General features: G+C 40.7%; 3 protein-coding genes across 5 annotated transcripts in view; 2 read left to right on the forward strand and 1 right to left on the reverse strand.

Moving 5' to 3' along the window:
- The first annotated feature begins 1,721 nt into the window (after positions 1-1,721).
- Positions 1,722-4,038, forward strand: LOC145442829 (uncharacterized). Of its 2 annotated transcripts, XM_080320847.1 has the most exons (4): positions 1,723-2,086; positions 2,194-2,363; positions 2,430-2,593; positions 2,765-4,038. In XM_080320847.1, the coding sequence occupies exons 1-4, from the start codon at positions 2,059-2,061 to the stop codon at positions 3,948-3,950; spliced, it is 1,548 nt and encodes a 515-aa protein (XP_080176973.1). In that variant the 5' UTR covers positions 1,723-2,058; the 3' UTR covers positions 3,951-4,038. The 2 variants fall into 2 exon arrangements, with proteins under 2 accessions (XP_080176972.1, XP_080176973.1); XM_080320846.1 differs by having other exon boundaries at positions 1,722-2,086; positions 2,194-2,593.
- Positions 4,039-4,936: 898 nt separating this feature from the next.
- The window catches only part of LOC145442920 (uncharacterized), a 263,740-nt gene continuing 248,829 nt past the window's right edge, over positions 4,937-19,847 (reverse strand). The window contains exons 2-4 of one of the 2 annotated variants that reach the window (XM_080320966.1): positions 5,920-6,038; positions 5,542-5,670; positions 4,937-5,412 (exon numbers count right to left, since the gene is read on the reverse strand). In XM_080320966.1, the coding sequence (XP_080177092.1) occupies positions 5,099-5,412; positions 5,542-5,670; positions 5,920-5,950 (474 nt within the window). In that variant the 5' untranslated portion in view covers positions 5,951-6,038 and the 3' untranslated portion in view covers positions 4,937-5,098. The remainder of the gene's footprint in view (positions 5,413-5,541; positions 5,671-5,919; positions 6,039-19,847) is intronic. The other variant, XM_080320967.1, reaches the window with a different exon arrangement.
- On the forward strand, positions 8,818-18,754 carry LOC145442775 (CCR4-NOT transcription complex subunit 7-like). Its single transcript, XM_080320759.1, has 6 exons — positions 8,818-9,021; positions 9,843-10,036; positions 10,334-10,495; positions 11,489-11,633; positions 15,295-15,405; positions 18,435-18,754. The coding sequence occupies exons 1-6, from the start codon at positions 8,827-8,829 to the stop codon at positions 18,552-18,554; spliced, it is 927 nt and encodes a 308-aa protein (XP_080176885.1). The 5' UTR covers positions 8,818-8,826; the 3' UTR covers positions 18,555-18,754.

Consider the following 19,847-nt stretch of genomic DNA (forward strand, 5'->3'; position numbering starts at 1 on the left):
TCCGTTTATGGCAAGTTGGCAACATTAATCAGGAATACCTAATCTGTGACCAATACCTACATTCTATTTGTTTCATTCTCGGTACAAAGGAAATACATTCTCAAGTTGTGAATTTGTCGAATTTATTGGCCAGTTATTGATTTCGTCAGCACTCTTAGAATTGTGTAAAATCAAGCGAGAGTATGCAACTATGCAAGATTAAGAAAGTATTGTTGTGGAAATATTATTATATCAGAATTAGGTAGTTCTTCTATTCAGAATCTTGAGGGAATCGTCGGGTCCAAAACGAAGAAATGGCATAAGTTTTGAGTATGCAATGCACAAGCTGCCCTGCACTTGTCAAAGTACTTGTGATGCTGGGCAAGTACTATAGTATCACCGACTCATTTCAAAATGAAGACTTTCTTCTAAACGCTCAAGTCTATTAATGATCTTGATTTGGTAGAATAGGGACACTTGATATCTGTCAATACACACATTACAAAAGTGCCGCAAACATGTCCTAAAACTACTTTAAAAAATATAACACTCCAGCAAGTATGCAATAGTACTCTGAAAAGGTGGAAAACTATCTTCTTTACTTTCATTCAGGGTGCATGTGCATGCCTCCTCTTTAAATCGCCTAGGTCAAGATGGGTGTCTGATTCCATAGACTACTCCAAGTCGCTTCGACATCTTCCTGTCTTTTCATTGTATCGCATTTTGTGGTGTATTGAACTGATAAAATTGCTAATAAACCAATGATGATGATGATCGTCTGTTTGCACCACAACATAAATGCTTTGAAGTTCAAGGGTCTCTTTGCTTTTTGATAAGCTTTTTCTTTCTTTCTTCTCTTGCTTGCTTCCATACGTCCTCGTCAGTGGTGCCGATTTTCGAGCCTCATCGGCTTTACTTAGCCATCAGGGCTTGATTACATGACGCTGCTCATGTAGTTAGGTAAGCAGTGGGGAGTCCAGATAAGCCTCCGACCCACTTGCGTCAAGTGGGATTCGAACTCAATTCCAACGCTTCCTCAATCTTTCAGGTAATTTTGCAGTTACCAGCCTCTACGTCATAAACTTTCATTATACTCATGGCTGAACTGAATATTTCCCAATTCTTTGCCATCACCACCATACATTGCTGATATTGGATGGTCGTTGTCTAAATCATTTTGACTTCTTTTGAGCAGATTCGGATTATTTTTGAAGAACTCGCAAATCGTAAAAGTAGCTTAACCAAATCCATCTGAAATCAAATTGAACACGGTACGGTAATGTTACAATATTAATAATCTCCGATGTTGACTGATCACTGTCTCCGTGTCGATAAGTATACACTATACACTGGATGCATAATAATGCTGCAGCCATACGATGAATAGTTAGTAGGTCCAGATGAAAGTACTAAACCTTGGAATTACTTGTTTGACATAGGCTATCTTAAACTGCTCTATATTCCATCATGTTAATTGAATACTATACATTGTCATCTATCTGCACGAAAAAAAATCAATCCTGTAACACAAACACATAATGTTACAGCAAAGGCCAGCGCAGTAGCAGAAATTGCGACATACAAATGCATTACTGTCGCAGAAAAGATGATACCAGAAACGCGCTTGGCCCCAGACGGTGGTTGCTATGCTGAAAAGTCACGTGACTTTCGAGCGCAATAGGCCTTTTGCAGGACTTCGATCACGTGACTAGATACGCATAGCAACAACAGATTGGGTAGCAAGCTACTTTTTCGTGCACCTGACTCAATGCTAAATATCGTGTAGTATATTGTTGATTTCTAGTTGTAATCGTTTCAGAAATTAGTCGTGTAAGTGCGCAGGGGTTTAGATGTGTTAGATGTCAATAATCAACAAAGGATTTAGAGTGATTCCGCCAAAACACCGCAGAACTCCCTCGGTAACGTAGTCGTATTACAGAACATAACTATGATTGCATCATTCATATGTACCTACATTCATGCACATGAAGCAGAGTAATTGGTATTCATTGTATCGTAAGAGTGTTATCAAGCTTAACGAATACTATTTGGCTGCTGTAACGCCTGATTTTGGATAGAATGACTGAAGCAGCTGGAACTAGCCTTGGTGAGTATAGTGACTACGTAAACATATTCTACTGGATCTGATGATTTGCTTAATGCCAAGATCTTGAAACAATGTGGCTGATCACATCGAAAATATTGTTTGGCCAGAACCTGCTACCAAGTCTAAACGAACCAGTGCACGACACTGTTGCGTTCCGCAATGTTGCAATGATGGTCGTTCCAGTGCCTCACTTACGTTTCATCGTTTTCCAAAGGATCCGCAACTTCGATCCAAGTGGATTTGGAAAATAAGACGAGATGTTGGCGCAAACTTTATGGTAAATATACATAACATTGTTTACCTTTATTATTCACAGTGTTTATTTTTAACGTCGATTTTTAAGATTACAGATGGGACCAGAGTTTGCTCGGCCCATTTTTCTAAAGAAGATTTTGCACCACCTGATCGAGCTGGCCGACGCTGGCTAAAAAGGCAATCTGTTCCATCTATCTTCAAATGGTCAACCCCAGTTAATCCGAGGAGAAAGATTGTTAGAGGCAGGCCGAGGTGGGTCTAATTAGGTTGTAGGTGAGCAAGGCGAGCAGTAAGCACAATAAACATATTAGCATTATCTCAAGCAAGTAGAAGCTTCAAACGTCAAAGAGTATACTATTGCTAGATTAGAATTCAGCTCTAAACATTATTAGTGACATTGACCGATTTTTTTCGTGTCTACAGCTCTTCCAATGGGATACGAACAGAGCAGTCTAATGCAGCGATAGAACAGTCGTCTCAACTGCAGAGAGATTTTGAGGCTGTAAAGGAAGAGAACACTGCTTTACTGCAGCAACTTAAACTTGCTCAGCGGGATGTTGAGAAAAGGGAATCTGAGATTAGTGATCTTAAAGACGCAGCCACTATAACCAGTGAAAAAATACAAGAGCTCGAAACTAGTCTTAGAATTAGTCGTTTTAGTTTGGAACGTTTCTCGAAAGACAATCATTTGATCAAATTTTATACAGGCTTCCCTACATATGAGCACTTTACACTATTTTTCGAGCTTGTAAAACCTACAGCGGACACTATGACATATGTGTATGCTTCTGGAGTAGGCAAATCTAGACCAGGCGTGCGCAAGCTGCAGTTGATAGATGAGCTATTTTTATTTTGTGTTCGGATAAGGCTTGGACTTTTTGAACTTGACCTGTCCCAGCGGTTTAACATCCACACGTCTACTGTTAGTAGAAAAATCGTAACTTGGGCCAACTTTCTATATTACTTGTTAGGCAATCAGCCAATTTGGCCAACAAGAGATTGCATTAATGAACTTATGCCACATAGTTTCCAAGAGCTCTATCCATCAACTAGAGTCATTATTGATTGCACTGAGCTATACGTTCAGGTCCCTTCATCCATGTTACTGCAATCACAGATGTATTCATCCTATAAGTCGAACACAACCCTGAAGGGTTTGATTGGGATTGCTCCCCACGGAGCTATAACATTCGTATCGAGCCTTTATACTGGTTCCATATCAGACAGGGAAATTACACGATGCAGTGGAATTTTAGAGCTTCTTGAGCCTCATGACAGTGTCATGGCAGATAAGGGGTTTGACATTCAATCTATGCTTAACAAAAGGAATGTTTCACTGAATTTACCTCCTTATCTCCGCCATCAGAACCAGTTTTCACCAGATGACATCTTGAAAACAAAGGCCATTGCTAAAATTAGAATTCACGTTGAGCGAGCAATAAGAAGGATCAAGGAATTTCACATTTTTGATTCAGATATACCATTAAACACCCTTGGTTCAGTTAATCAACTTTATACAGTGGCTTGTTTGCTTACCAATTTTCAAGGCCCATTAATTAAAGAGATAGATGATGCTGTCACTGCCGACAATATTCATCAGGATGACTAGCTTTGTTCACAATTACTTTCATTTTCGTTGAGCTTAATATTGTACTTATATTCGTTGAATTTTTGAATAAACATGGAAAGAAATGGAATTTATTAAGTTTTGTTCTGTATTCATTGGGTAGGCCTATTATGCAGCTCACAAGAAATAGTCGAAGAAAAATTTGTCAACATTATCCTTGGCAATTTGAAAAAATGCAGGATCAAACATAATCCTCTCAATGAAAAAAGTTTCGTCACTCACATAGCTAAAAAATTCGCACCAGTCAAGACCACTCAATGCTAATTGGCACTGAACTTGATAATAATAGTCATTGGTCCTTTTGAGTCTGATCGGATTGGAATCTACATCTTTTAAAATGTAAGCTACATTCCTGAAGTCGGTAGCGCCTTCTTTAACAACTTTGATCTCCAAGAGACCAAATGGACTCAGTCCTTGTAGCTCAACGGTGCCATCAAAAACCTTGCGGTCAGGTGTGCAGCCAAACCAGGGACATTTTGGATTGATAATTAAGCCGGATGGGTAAAGATTCACTTTGTCTTTTTTTGCTTTAGAAGCATATATAAATGCAGCCCGTGATTCTAAATTCAGCCCCCTCTGCATTGGTCCTGTAATAACTCTGCGTGATGGATTAAGGTACGTGATAAGAGTCTCAAAGTTACTTTGACGCTTTGCAACTAGTCCAAATTTACTGGCAGTAATTCTCGACTTGCGAAGCTGAGTCCAATAACTGCTATGACTTTGTGCTCTTGTCTTTGTCTCCACATCTATGGCCACTTCTCTAGATAGACTCATTGCATATAAGTCGGCGAGCTTATCCTGCTGAAGACATAATGATATTGCATTGTTGAAGCGGATACCGGCATCGGGAAGGGGCAAATTTGGGAAGACAGTGCATGAGTAGTCATTAATCAGATATTCGGCTGACATTTTTTGTTGGTACGAAATCACGCTGCCCTTCACCGCATGACCAAATTTAGTAGGCTTCATTTCCATTGAATCATTTAATCCAGGTGCTAGTGTTGCAGCAAGAGACTTGGGACTTAAATCGCCATATTGATTTTGACTGAAAATTGGATAATAGGTGGCTGGCGAATACAGAGTTGATTTAATATACCGATCGTAGTTGGCTCCAGGTTGAATTTTCTTAACTAGTAGTCCCCAATTTCTTGATTGCCTATCTTCCGCTCCCTTGGAATACTCCATCGCTCCTTCATTCCAGTACATGTGGCGGAGTCTGGTACGCTATGCAGCCCAAGTTGTTTGCAATGTGCCAGGTAATAGAGCAATCCAACTACGTGATTGCAGTAGCCTCCTAGGCCTGCAGCGCACGAGCAGTTGCCACAAATAGATTTTGTCGGGCCAGTTCGTTGCACCATCACTTGCAGCTGATGAGGATGCTCGTTTTTCTTCATCGAGTGGTGACACTTAGCAGTGACAATGGCGGAGTCAACATCATGTGATACTGCAATATTGATGATAATCAAAAACCAGCAATATATAGGAATTAAAAACATCTAAATATTATAAATTGGCCAAATGAAAAAGAGCAAAGGTAGTCATAATTTTATGAATATCTCTGAACTTAATACACCTTTAACATTGTGTATATATCCAGGCTCCGCAAAGAACTTGTAACCCTTGGCGGTATGTTCGCACCCAGATGCTGTCTTCGCGTAACTTTCAACTTCTCCAAACGTCAGATCGGGAAATGCTGACAAATCTGGAATATGAAAGCTACATCTATTTGGTGCATATGGCACTATATTGGTTGCAGTAGTCGATGTTTACAACCACATGAAATATGGCTACCGTACCTGGTTATAAACACATAAAGCAATATCATGGTTCACTGACATCTAATCCAGGAAGTATTGCAATGACCACTGAGCTTGGGCTAAGCACTGAGCTTGTTAGGTGCATGAAATTATTATTTTTGAAAAATATAACTGAATAAGAAACTGGTACTTACCTCTACCGGTTGAAGCTGATGCAACCGCCATAGCTCACGATCGATGTCATTCGAAATATTGCAAAAATTAACAACTACTACTACAACAACAACAACTACTATCTACAACTATCTTACTTCTGCAAAAATATCACTCAGTCTCCTTCAATGCCGAATTTTGTGTCATCAAATCAATGTTGGGTATGTACCAAACAACGATTAAAATATCAATTATTTTAACGGAATTATTCTAAATCCTTTGCGTAGCATTGACATTCGACACATCTGAATCCCTGCGCACTTCCAAGACTAATTTCCGAAACGTTTACAACTAGAAATCAACAATATACTACACGATATTTAGCATTGAGTCAGGTGCACGAAAAAGTAGCTTGCTACCCAATTTGTTGTTGCTATGCGTATCTAGTCACGTGATCGAAGTCCTGCAAAAGGCCTATTATTCTTACGATGCAAACTATTATTGGTTTGGTGTCGTTCGACGCAACACGGAACGTTGTCGTAAATAACGGAACGTTGCAATCCCCAATATTCATGTCTATATATTATACCCGAGAAGCCAGAACCTTCAAAGCGGTTGGGTTATTTGTTAGTGAATGCATGAGTGCTCCCTGTTCTGAACATTAAACCATAGTGTCCTATATGCTGTCGACACAGGCAAATCGCACGCCTCAGTGAAATTGTATCACGTCACAATTTCCATTTGGCTACAGGTAATTTGACGGTCATTTTTGACCGGCTTGCCGAGCATTAAATTTGATAAAACGAGTATCTATCGAAAGCTGACTCTGCACTGATTACGGAAATATAAATTTTATTCCGCTCGTGGCCCTGGAACTCCCACAATCAGCCTCGACTTTTTCATTGTTATGGAGATTGGCATTCGGACGCAACAATGCTGAACAATGCTGTCTGGTTCCTTTTTTCTTGAGGTACTCTCTCGTTTCGCCAGACAGCATTGTTGCCTCCCAATGCCAATCTCCATAACAATGAAAAATTCGAGGCTGATTGTGGGAGTTCCAGGGACACGAGCGGAATAAAATTTATATTTTCGTAATCAGTGCAGAGTCAGCTTTCGATTGATACCTGTTTTATCAAATTTAATGCTCGGCAAGCCGGTCAAAAATGACCGTCAAATTGCCTGTGGCCAAATGGAAATTGTGACGTGATGCAATTTCACTGAGGCGTGAGGTTTGGCTGTGTCGACACCATATAGGACACTATGAATAAACAACGATAATAGCAATCTGTTGATCATAAGGTGCCGTGCTGCGCATGAATAGTTAGGTTCTCACAATATATCCATGTTCGCTGGAGCGCCGCAAAGAATGCGCGCAACTGTGCTGTGATTCATTATCGTGTTTGTCTGTGCCGACGTTAGGAGCAATGTGATATATACTATAATTTACCAGGGTTGTAATGACTGGAGTCACGTTTTTCAGATGACTCGACTTGACTCGAGTCATTTTCTCAAATTACGGAAATGACTCGACTCGACTCGGGTCAATTTGTGTATTGACTAGACTTGGACTCGAGTCATCGCGCATGACTCAGACGGCTAAGACCGACGTTTCATTGTAATTTCGAGGAATAGTAAAGTAATCACACTATTGGGATTTCGTCTATTGATACTGCCGTACTGGTACTTGAAAATGCGCCCAGAAACTTCTAAAAATGACGAAAATGCGAACCATTCGATATCACCAAACAGAGTTACAAAAAGTGGATTTAACAAGCCTTTAACTGGAAACTGGGCAGTCAACACAATGACTTTGACTCGACTCGAGTCATAATACCATGCTTGGTGACTTGGTCTCGGACTTGACTCGGTGGTGAATTGAAAATGACTCGACTTGACTCGAGTCAAAACTATGAAACTGAGATTGACTTGTGACTCGGAGCATTGTGACTTGGTTACAACCCCGTAATTTACGATTGCAGTCGGCATGAGGTACTTTCCAAGTCTACAACTTGAGGCTAGCTTATATGCCCTAGAATGAACCAAACCAGTAGTAAATTGTTGACTGTTCAACTTGGTCGGTAAGTGCAAGGATAATTGGCCAGGTTGGAATCCTGGTGTGCCAAGACGGTTCTCAGCGTCACAACTGTGTGTAGTCAGTAGAATCTTTGTGTGTGCACAAGACACCGATTTCATATTGGATAATGGGTTTAATCCCCGGTTCCTCAGCAGGGATAATAAAACTGGTATCACCGGCTTCCCCACTAATCGGTTAATCGCTCTGTAGGGAGGGAATGCGTGGGTGCTGGCTCGGGATGTCCAGTTACGTTTCAAATGTATGTGACTGTGGTATCGTTATATGCCGGAATGGAATTGGTGGCAACGTCACGCAGGATTTTCTGTTGATTTGCTTAATTATTTTATACAGAAATGCTCTCGTCACGCAGGATTTATTTCAAAAAATGAACCGAGATTCCATATAGGGTTATGTGATATACTGCAATTGGTTGGGAATGAATGATTGCATGTGATGAGATGGAAGAATGTCGCTCTCGCTAAGGAACCTTAACACTGCTTTCATAGTGATATTTTGCAATGGCCTATCATCAAACGCAACACCCCAGCCCTAGCTTGGGTGATCAGCAATCCAACCCAGTAATTTGTCTGGCTAAATGACCTATGACAATGCGGCGCGGCCGCGCCATGCTAGCAGCAGTAGCAGCTAGCTACAGCCTCGCAGGTAAATTCTTTTGCTACGGCCAATAGAGAATTATAATTGTGGGCTATATCAACGCTGAGGCGAGTTTGTGCAGGTCATGTTCATCCCCGAATTGTTTCATTTCCAATCAGAATCACTGATCATTGAACACATGTAACGTCTAACGCAGTTAGTCTGATCACACAAAGACTATCGCATTCAAAAGTCAGTTGCTGTCCTATCTCATTCACGTATGTCCCGAATTATTTGCAGCTTTGTATTTCATTATTTAAGTGCTGTGAGCAGTAGTTTCTCGCTGCGTTGGAAAATGGCCAACGTAGCTTCAAACACGAAGGAAGAGCCGATTGTTGAAGTATGGAACTCAAACGTTGATGAGGAATATAAGAAGATCAGAAAGTTGATTCACCATTACCCTTATGTGTCGATGGTGAGTAATATTGTATGGCAGAATAGGCTATCTTTGATAGATCCATAGAGCTGTATTATCATGTTAACACAAGTGCAATTAAGGCTACAACAAAATTATAGTTTGCCTGTGATTTATTGGTGTTCCTAGGCTACTTGACCTTCAAAAATATACATACTGTGCAATCGCTCTTAAACTAGGACATCAGTAGAACAAGGAAAGGCTGTCAATTTGTTCCCTTGATGTTAGCTGTTGAAGCAATTTACATAATTTGGTGGGCATTATGAAGGATAAATTGTGGAATAGTTCTTCCAGAGCACTATATACAGTATGATTTGTTGTGCGATTACAAGGTTGCTGAGTGCGCGTAACAGAAAGAATTATATGTTGACTGCACATTACAGCTATAATATATAAAAATATGTATCATGGTTCACGAATGATATAGACTGGTTCACTGAAAATTATGAAGTCTTCATTTTATTACCCCTTATCATGGATACGGTGGCTGAAAAATAAGGTCTTTTATGACAAAGAATTATTTTTCCAGAAGCGAATTGTGGGTGGTTGTTAACTTGAATGGTTGATGATTCTTGTGATATGTTGTTAAATTCTACATTGAAATTCAGTGTTACTTGACAAGCATCATTTTACAAACATTTCAAATAAAATGCAACTGTAACAAGTAGGCTAAACGTAATATAAATGTAACAACTCTTGTTGATGGTTCTTCGGGCCATGTTGTTAAATTCCACATTGAAATTCATTGTTACTTGACAAGCATAACTTTCCAAACATTTAGATAAAATGTATATAACTCTTTACTATGTGATGCATTACAGGACACAGAATTCCCGGGCGTTGTTGCTCGGCCCATTGGTGAATTTCGAAGCAATGCGGATTACCAATATCAACTCCTCAAGTGCAATGTTGATATGCTGAAAATCATTCAGTTGGGACTCTCATTTATGAATGAAAAAGGCGATAAACCATCTGGCGTGTCGACTTGGCAATTTAATTTTAAGTTCAGCCTGAAGTGAGTGGTCCATTCTCTGCTCCAGCCTTGTTGAAGTAGTCTATTATTTGTTGAATGAATAAGTGCCATTTTGAATTTTTCTTAATGGAAGCATTGATGGACTATTTTTCATGATTAATATAGTCAGCACTTATTAGCCTTCCTGTTGGTTGGCTTACATAAGTCTAATAATACAATACAAGGTACCTTGAGAAATAAGTTGTCATAATGCATTTTAGAAGGGAAAGGCGGGATTGCCCACCTAGGAATATATTAATTGTTAATCACACTGTATTTCAACTCTAATTTCCTTTCCAGTGAAGATATGTACGCTCAAGAATCGATAGACCTTTTGCAAGGCAGTGGAATACAATTCAAGCAACACGAAGAAGAAGGAATCGAACCGCTGTATTTTGCCGAGCTGTTGATGACCTCTGGAATCGTATTGATGGACGAGGTCAAATGGGTGACGTTCCACAGGTAGAGATTGTGACATTCTACGTTCCTGTAAAAAGTGCATCTGAGCTCTGGCTTTTTGTTTCAAGCACCCATACAACTTTTGACCTAGATTTATTGTTAGTTATTCGACAAGGTGACTTAGGCTCTGTGAATCGACAGAATTGGCCTTTTCAACTTGCTATAATCGCTGGTCCATATCAGCTGGAGCAGTGGACTTGAGCTCTTGATAACTAGATCGAACCAATTTAATGATCTCCTTCCAGAGTAATGGCGGAGGTGCGTGATTAGGAAATCATACCACTTTTTGTCGGTGACTCCAGTCCTTTGGCAATCAAAGATGCCTTTCATTTATCACTTGGGCTATCTGTAGCCCATCTGAATGATTTATGTATTGATCTTCAAGTTGTGTGGAGTATTCTAATAGCCTTCTTCACACTAGTATGGCGTAATAACAGTAATGACTTGTAAATTTCAAATTTATATTCGCAACCGCAAGAAAAATCATACCTGTTACACATCATCCAAATCAAATTTGCATTTCTGAACTATGACTATTCCGTAGCGCTTTGTTCACTTTGTGACCATTGTGAGGGTTGATCAGTACTTGCAGAAATTGTCAGTCCATGAATAGGCCTATTCGTAGCCTTGTGCAACATGTTTTGCGATGCGTAGATATGGCCAAATGAGGTTTTGAGGCTGCAACCGTGGAAATGGAGTATTGAAACTGAATTTTCGTTGTTGAAATATGACTATTGGTGTACGAAAGTATGTTTTCGTTACTGGACAAAACCAACCCTCACTACTTCATGCGACTCGTTGCAGTTGATAATTGCCTCGAATGGTCATGGTTATTAAGCTACTATCATCACCTCAACTATGTTATTTTGTATACTGTAGGCTACTTGTGGCTATTGTCATATTCGACTTCCCTGCAAAGCATCGAAGACCCATTTCCAGAGGTCCAACGTCACAGTAATTCCGATTTAACTCCTCCTTTTCCCTATGCTCTTTTAGTGGATACGACTTCGGTTATCTTCTCAAGATACTGACAAACAACACCCTGCCTCAGGTAGAAAGCGAATTCTTCGAGCTCATCGGCATATTCTTTCCAAATATTTACGACGTCAAATACCTCATGAAGAGCTGCAAAAATCTGAAGGTATGTTGATCGTTTCAACAGCTAGATAGAGACCAGGCATTGAGTGATTTGATTTTGTATCGGGCATTAGTCTGCAATTCGAGTCAAGTATTTGAATCAGGGTTGTAACCAAGTCACGAGTCAATCTCATTTTGTAGTTTTGACTCGAGTCAAGTCGAGTCATTTTCACTTATTCGAGTCCAAGTCATTATGTTCAGTTTTCAGTTCAATCCATTTCAAACCCTTTTTTTCACCTCAGCCTAAGTGATATAGTATGGCTGGCATCCATAATATTGGAATTTTCCTCAGTCCTTACAGTTTCTGGCCTATTTTCTAAGAATCAGGTCTGATAAATGAAATAGGCCTACCAATCATGTGGCAACTTTACTAGCCTATTGTTCGAATTTAAAATGAAATATCTGTTTCCGCCGTTTTAGTCTTGAGTCATATGAATTGGTTCGAGTCATGCGCAATAACCGAGTAGGCTACAAGTCGAGTCAAAACAAAAATTGACTCGAACAGAGTCACTTCACGCCTTCAAAAAAGGACTTGAGTCAAGTCGAGTCAACAAAAATCTCTGATTTGATTACATCACTCATTATATCATCATAACAGTATGAATGAAGTGGAAATTTCAAATGACCTTTATGCGGCCACTAACAATGTAATGCCAGTTCCTACATTTTGGGAATTTTAGACCAAGTCTCCTTCATTCCTCGTCGTGACAATGCTGTTGGCTAACAGTGTTGGGATCAAGTCACTACCTTCATGTCACGAGTCATCTCGAGTCATTGCGGATTTTGACTCGAGTCAAGTCAAGTCACTCGTTTTTCGGAGGTGACTCGAGTCAAGTCGAGTCAAGTCAAGTCACGATTCAAGTCAAACTGAATTTTCGAAGTATGACTGATGTTGCCGAGTCAATACATTTTGCTAGCTGTGTGAAAAACAGTATGATTTGTCATTTATCTTGAATCAAATAACGAATAGAAAGTAAATTATATATAAAAATGGCGTTGTATCCAGGCGCGTAGCCAGGGGGGGGGTTTCGGGGGTCGAAACCCCCTCCTTTAAAAACGCGAAACCCCCTCCTTTAACGCGAAACCTTGCTCTTTTTAAATGACGCTAATACTCGTTTGCAATTCAATAAGTCCTATTATCAGTATTGCGCGCGGCGAATTAACGAAAGGCGCGGCCAATTAACGAAAGACGTATTGCTAATTAGCGAGATTCGTCTGTGCGCATTGCACTGCACAGTGTAACGCGGCACGATCTCCCGCTGAGATGATTGGCGAAATCAGGTCATTCATTGTCGCGTGTTCGGCAATCATTACTAGCCTGATTTACCGCGTCTCCAACAAGCCTAATTCCGCTGGCTTGAATAATCACATCTGCAATAGGCCCGCGGCGCACGATATCGTCACTGGCCTTCACAATCACATCTGCATTGGCTTGGTGTGCTCGATATCTTCGTAGGCCTACACAATCGCATCTGGAATAGGCCTCGTACTAAAGATATCGCAAGCCTAACTACCGCGTCTTGGGCCTACTATGCTTTGGCTCCTATTTCGCGATGGCTTAGATAAAATGCTATTAAGTATATGCTGATTAGCGATTGTGCTTAAAGAGTTACATCTCGTAACTGAATGACATCGAATGTCCGCAATCATGTTCGACGCGTGCGTACATGCGTAATTGATTTCCACTAGTCTTCAGCTATAGTCCAGTAGACTTGAGTTATAAGAGGTAAAGGTTTGAACCACCTGAAATCGGCGTCATTGTAGCACATATTCGATAAAAACTCGTACATTTTTACTTGCCTAAATCGTCGCCGAGGCTACGTAAGACGCAAGACGCATTGATGAGCGGGCGTATTTAATTGTTGGACGCTTTGACAAGCGCGCGAATTTAATTGTTCAGCGCGTTGATAGGAGCGCGTATTCAAATGTTCGACGCGTGCGTATTTCATTGTTCACGACAGATCAGGGAGTCGCTAATTAACAGCACTTCCGGACTCGTCGAAAAGCTTATCGTACGCCTATAATCGCCAACACGGGGATGTTGTATAATCGTTATTTACGCATCGCATGTACTTAACCCTAATGAGTCAATGCTACGTTACTAAATTTGGAAAAAATCGAAACCCCCCCCTTTTATTTCAAACCCCCCCCTTATTTTTCGGCTGGCTACGCGCCTGGTTGTATCGCTCACGCACGCGTAGAACTGCCAATAAAGTAGTCAGTCAAAATAGTGGATCGAATACGAAGCATCGAGAAGTTGAAACAAAGTGGTGTGGTTCAGTACACTACCCGTACACATCCGCGAGAATATAAAGGCATAAAGTATATTCGCTCGGTTTAAATATAGTGTTGTTTAAGGTGAGCACTGTGTAATGTATGCACAGAGTCGTCTAAGGAACGGAGATACGCTGCTATTAGATTAATCTATTGTTAGCACATTAACGCAAGCTGGGATCATTTCGTTTTCATTCAATTTGTGATGGGACAATGGAGGATCAGTGAAACGTACAATCCGTGAATGACTGGTTGCTCTTACAAGTCACACCGGCGTATCGCCAACTATTCGTACATAACAAGATACAGTGATTTAATCGACGCCGTTTATTTGATGACTTGAAATTGACTCGTAAATTTTGCTCCGAGTCACGAGTCGATCCACATTTCTCAAGCGCCGAGTAAGTCAAGTCATTTTTACAATGTGACTCGAGTCAAGTCAAGTCATACCAAAAAGTTGACTCGAGTCAAGTCATGACTAGAGTCATCCCAACACTGTTGGCTAATCGCGACTCCACAGACATGTAATTTTCAGTAACGTGAATAGCCATGTAGGCCTACTAGGTGCATGCTGTGATCGAGGTTTCAAGGCTTCCACTGTGGATAATAATATTGAAAGCAACCAGTTGTTATAACTCGAGTCACGATTTTTTGTTGACTCGAGTCATTTTTTCAGATGCGTAAAATGCGATTTTTGTATTGAATCGACTTGTACTCGACTCGTTCGGCATGACTCGAACTGAGTCATATGACGCGAGACTAGGGCGGCCAAGAGCGACATTTCATTGTACTTTCGAACAATAATAAAGTTACCATACTATTGACATTTCGTTTATCAGTACTGATACTTGAAATTAGGGCCAGAAACTGTTGGGATTGAGGAAAATTACGATATTATGAATGCAAGCCATTCTATATCACTCGGGTAGAGTTTGAAAAAGGGGGTTGAACTGGATTAAACAGAAAACTGAGCAGTGGCCACAATTACTTGGCCTTGAACTCGAGTCAAAACACTATGACTCGGACTCGACCCTCTATCAACTGACTTGGACTTGGTGGTTAATTGAAGATGACTCGACTTGACTCGGTGGTGAATTGAAAATGACTTGACTTGCCTCTGTGGTGAATTGAAAATGACTCGACTTGACTCGAGTCAAAACTACAAAAAATGTGATTGACTTGTGACTCGGGACCTTGAGACTTGGTTACAACCCTGATTGAATGTGGGCCTATAATTTTCGTTGATAAATCAACTCCAATGGAAAAGAAGCGCATTTTGTCGTTACTCGAAAAAATGATCTCAATTGATACTCGGTTCACATCCTACTACATGAATCATTGTACCCAGCTCTAATTCAGACTAGCTTTCAACTCAATGAACTTCTGTTCAGGGCGGTCTTCAAGAGGTAGCGCAACAGCTGGAACTAGACAGGATCGGTTCCCAGCATCAAGCCGGTAGTGACAGTCTTTTGACCGGGCAACTGTTCTTCAAGATGAGAGAGGTAGGGTGCCGCGATGTTTTTGCCAGTTACCAAATTGCGATATTCCGAAGACATCTGAAACGGGCTCTTGTGTTGTTTTGAGCTGTCGTCTATCAGCTCACGATGTTGTCACTACTTCAAGTGTAAGTAGTCTGAAATAGAAGCCTATTTATTGGGGGAGGGGGGGGGGTGGCAATTTCATTAACAAGTGAACTTATCCCAAAATCATGTAAGTCTAAAGCAGGTGTGAGCAATCTTTGGAGCTCGCGGGCCGCATTCAACATCTGAATCTATTCGCGGGCCGCACTATATAAAATTGGGATTATAAACTAAAACGCAATATTGATATTTGATTATATATATGCCATATTTGATTATATATACCATGTTAGCTTGAAACACGATTCTGCTATGTGTAGATAAAAAATAAATACCCCAATTCTACGCATACAGACAACGAATATACCTAGGACACATCCGAATCTTTTTTTATTAGCACATCACCGAAATAATTGAAAATGGAGTGGCCGATCTGAAATCCCACTCGTGATCCAAAGTATGTCAATCTCGTTGAAGCTATTCCGCTATGATATTAAGTATTTACCTCAGATCAGTGGTTCTCAATCTTTTTAAGACGCGCCCCCCTCATGATGGTGAAAGATTTCGCGCCCCCTTATCGTCATATCACAAAAAGCAACTAGGATGCTAGGAAACCTAACGGGTAGTTTGAGGGCATGGAAGGTAACGACTGTGGATGAGATATTTTTACATATGTAATTCAGACTAAACACAGAGCAATATCTATGAACTGGGTGGAATTCGCGCGGAGCCCGAAAATTTTTTTCAGTCGATCCCAACTTCGCCCCCCCCCCTTCAGATGCTTTCACGCCCCCAAGGGGGGCGCGCCAATCAGTTTGAGAACCACTGTCTTAGAATTATCATGGTGAATTATACTAACGAGAAGGTAATCATGTCCCTGCATTAATTCGATTTTTAGTACTCATTTTATCAATATTTAAAAAGAGTTTCTTTAGACTCTCGCGGGCCGCACAGAAAGGTGTTGCGGGCCGCATGCGGCCCGCTGGCCGTAGTTTTCCCTTCCCTGGTCTAAAGTGTAAAGAGTTAATAATTTTGCCTAAAAATTGTTTAGTAGAAATGGTAGTAGCCCACAAACATCCACGTGAGTGAGTATTGCAAGCAGGCAAAAACTACTCGAGTAGTAGAAATACTTCCAGGAAATAATTTCCCAAGAAAGCAACCATCTGACAGCGGTGTTTCGGTTTCACTCTAGCTAGGCACCATTAGGAACATGTCGATGACATTAGTCACAGAGGCGAAAACACCAATGCGGAATCGGTGTATGTAAAGTACGTGGACAATATAATAGTTACACCAGTGGTTCTCAACCTTTTTGTCTTCGCGGACCCCTTTCGGACCGTCACAAACCCCGCGAACCCCCACAAAGTTTTAGTTGAAATTTAGCTCAATTATCGTGCAATCGACATGTGTCTTGTGCAAATGATAACTGTAGGCTTAGTGATAAACAGCAACAAAATGACTTTACTCGAAAATAAAATCACACTATTCATGTAAAAATTGGTTTGTCTTCTATTATTACAGAGCGAATTTTGCAACTGCATTTCTTGAAATACATGGTCGTGTCATGAAAATCCGTGCCTTGGAGTTGCTATGAACGAGTGCTGAAAATCTATTTCCATAAATATAGGTGGTTGGCGAGTGTAATAATAACGCTTAAAATGGTTATGTTTATCACAGGAGAAAGCGGATTTTGGTAAACATTTCGAACTCACCGTGATTGACCTTACTCATCCAACTTTTTTCCCCACAATCCCCAACCAAACATCTCTAAACAGCAAAATGTTTGTATCCATAGGCTATTGGCAATTTAACAATCAAAATGAGTCTGCACAGTAGGATATTTCATATCAGACGGTCATTCTGTTGATGTGAGCTCTGGAGTTTTACTAGTAATGAAGTGAAACTGCCTCATGATTTTCCGAATATAAAAAAAATAAAAAATAGGTTATCAACTATTTCGAGGCCTCGTGGACCCCCTGAAAATGCTCCGTGGACCCCCGGTTGAGAACCACTGAGTTACACGAAGAATAGAATTCAAATATATATTTGGCCGTAATGTTGTATACCGCTATAGCCTACCTATTCTTTTCTTCAGAGAACCCCGAATCGTGATTTTAAAACAATGAATTAAATTCCAATGTCCGCGTTTACCGTTAAATCTCTTGCATCCCTCAGCAAATATGCAGGGCCAACGCCGTGTCACGACAAAAACAAAGGGCGTAGCATAGAAATATGACAACTTATATCGTCGTTAGAGCTACTGGTATAGTGGTTTAAAGCTGTATGCAATTGGCGGCCCATCGTGTTTTTGTCCATTCCGTTGCTACATGAACCTTTTTTATGATCTGCAATATGCTTTGATAATAAGCATTGCAGTTGAAAACCAAGTTTGACACCCATGTTCTAAACAGCCTGAATAGTTGTCTGATACGCAAACATTCATATAGTTTGCATGTGTGGTTTGGCTTATTTGCATATCTCTCCTTTGGACGAGTGTGTACCAACTCAGAAGGGCCATCTACGAAATCCTGTGAGTTGAACACGACTCGGACTCGAGTCACACACTATGACTCGGAACCCTGTGACTTGGTTAATGGATATAACCCTGGTTGTAGGCGTAGTTTTGCTCAAAAAAACTACTGTTATGTAGAAGTGAAAGTTGTCTAAAAGCATAACCAAGCATAAGCATAATAAATAGTGCAATATCCAAAATCTCCTTGAGTAATCTGAAAATGTAGAAGTACTTCGTTACTGACCACCTCTGCTCGATAGTACATGTAGTTGTAGATGTATAGCTACTTGATCATTTGTGGATAGTAGAAATGATTAATGATGAATCCAACCCCATCCCAGGGACACCGTTTCATTATGCTGAGTAATCCTATATAATGAAGCAATTGTCATCGTGCGTAGCCAACTGTAACATTTGTGCGACCCTTTTTACGGTTTAGATGTTTTTCGAAGATCACATCGACGATTCAAAGTACTCTGGGCATTTGTACGGCCTCGGCAACAGTTACGTTCAAAACAGCAGCCCGTACAGTGCCGAAGAACTAAACAGCGCTAGTTGAATGCAGTTTGAGTTTTGATTCGGAAACTCTTCACACAGCATTCGTTGGACTGTAGCTGGTTACGCTTCACAGTTCCTGTTTTGATGAAGAATGCAAACGTCGTCTTGTCGAACGATGACTGGTACTGGAGACTATTGCTGTGAATGTACAGCCCCCGACTATGGCATGTGCTTCTTATAATAAAAATGGTTGTGTTGTGGCTGTGAGCGTTTTCTTACTTGCTAAGACTTGTAGGTCGGTTTGGTATTCATGCTGTTTTGGACGACATGGTCATGCTACTCCAGTGTCTGCTGTCTTGTAGCACGGCCGCTAGTGAGAAAGTAGGTTACGAGGTGCGTGGTCTGACCTGTACAGACTACAGATCCAGTTGAGCTAGTTAATGAATTTGTGAGTAGCTCTAATTTTAGTTGCGCATTCAAAAAATGATAAGTTTTAGATCGACTAGAGAACGCGTGAATCGTGAAACCAGTGTTCAGTTGCGTAATGTTCTTGCAGCCATTGCTAGCTCAGATTCATCACTACCAACAATGGTGTAGCCGGGGGTGGGTTTTGGGGTCGAAACGTCTCCAACTTCAAATCCGAAACCCCGTCTTTAAAATGCCCACGCTGTGTCCAATAATACGTGGCTCATTTGTAATTCGGTGGTTCTCGTTCTTAGTCAGTTGCTATTTTTTTATGTTCATTTACACCAGGCCAATTTTCTTCATTTTTATTTCGTTGCTGCCGTCTTGTAGCACGGCCCACTTCTGGGTTAGATTTACTTCACCAAGTACTGCAAGTGACAAAAACTGCTTGAGTACTTCGAAAAAGTAGAGGTACTTCATTACTGACCACCACTCTGAATAACTGGCTTCCGGTTCATTTTTTCCTTGAAAATTCTGCACACCGTGTGCACGCTTGTACTTTCTCGTAACTTGGTGTTGATGTTGTAGCAGGGTTGTGATGACTCGAGTCACGATTTTCTCATGACTCGACTTGACTCGAGTCATTTTCTCAAAATGCGGAAATGATCGACTCGACTCGAGTCAATCTGTGTATTGACTCGACCTGGACTCGAGTCATTGCGCATGACTCGAACCAAATCATATGACTCCCGAGACTCAGACGGCCAAGACCAACATTCCATTGTAATTTCGAAGAATAGTAAAGTAACCACCCTATTTCGGCTTCGTCAATTGGTACTGGCACTTCAAAATGCGACTAGAAACTATTAAAAGTGAGGACAATTATTATATTATAAATGTGAACCGTTCGATATCACCAAACATCGTTATAACAGCGGGTTTAACAAGA

This window comes from Botryllus schlosseri, chromosome 7 (genome assembly GCF_051294905.1).
Source record: "Botryllus schlosseri isolate E-star chromosome 7, Bs_hap1, whole genome shotgun sequence".
NCBI lineage: Eukaryota > Metazoa > Chordata > Ascidiacea > Stolidobranchia > Styelidae > Botryllus > Botryllus schlosseri.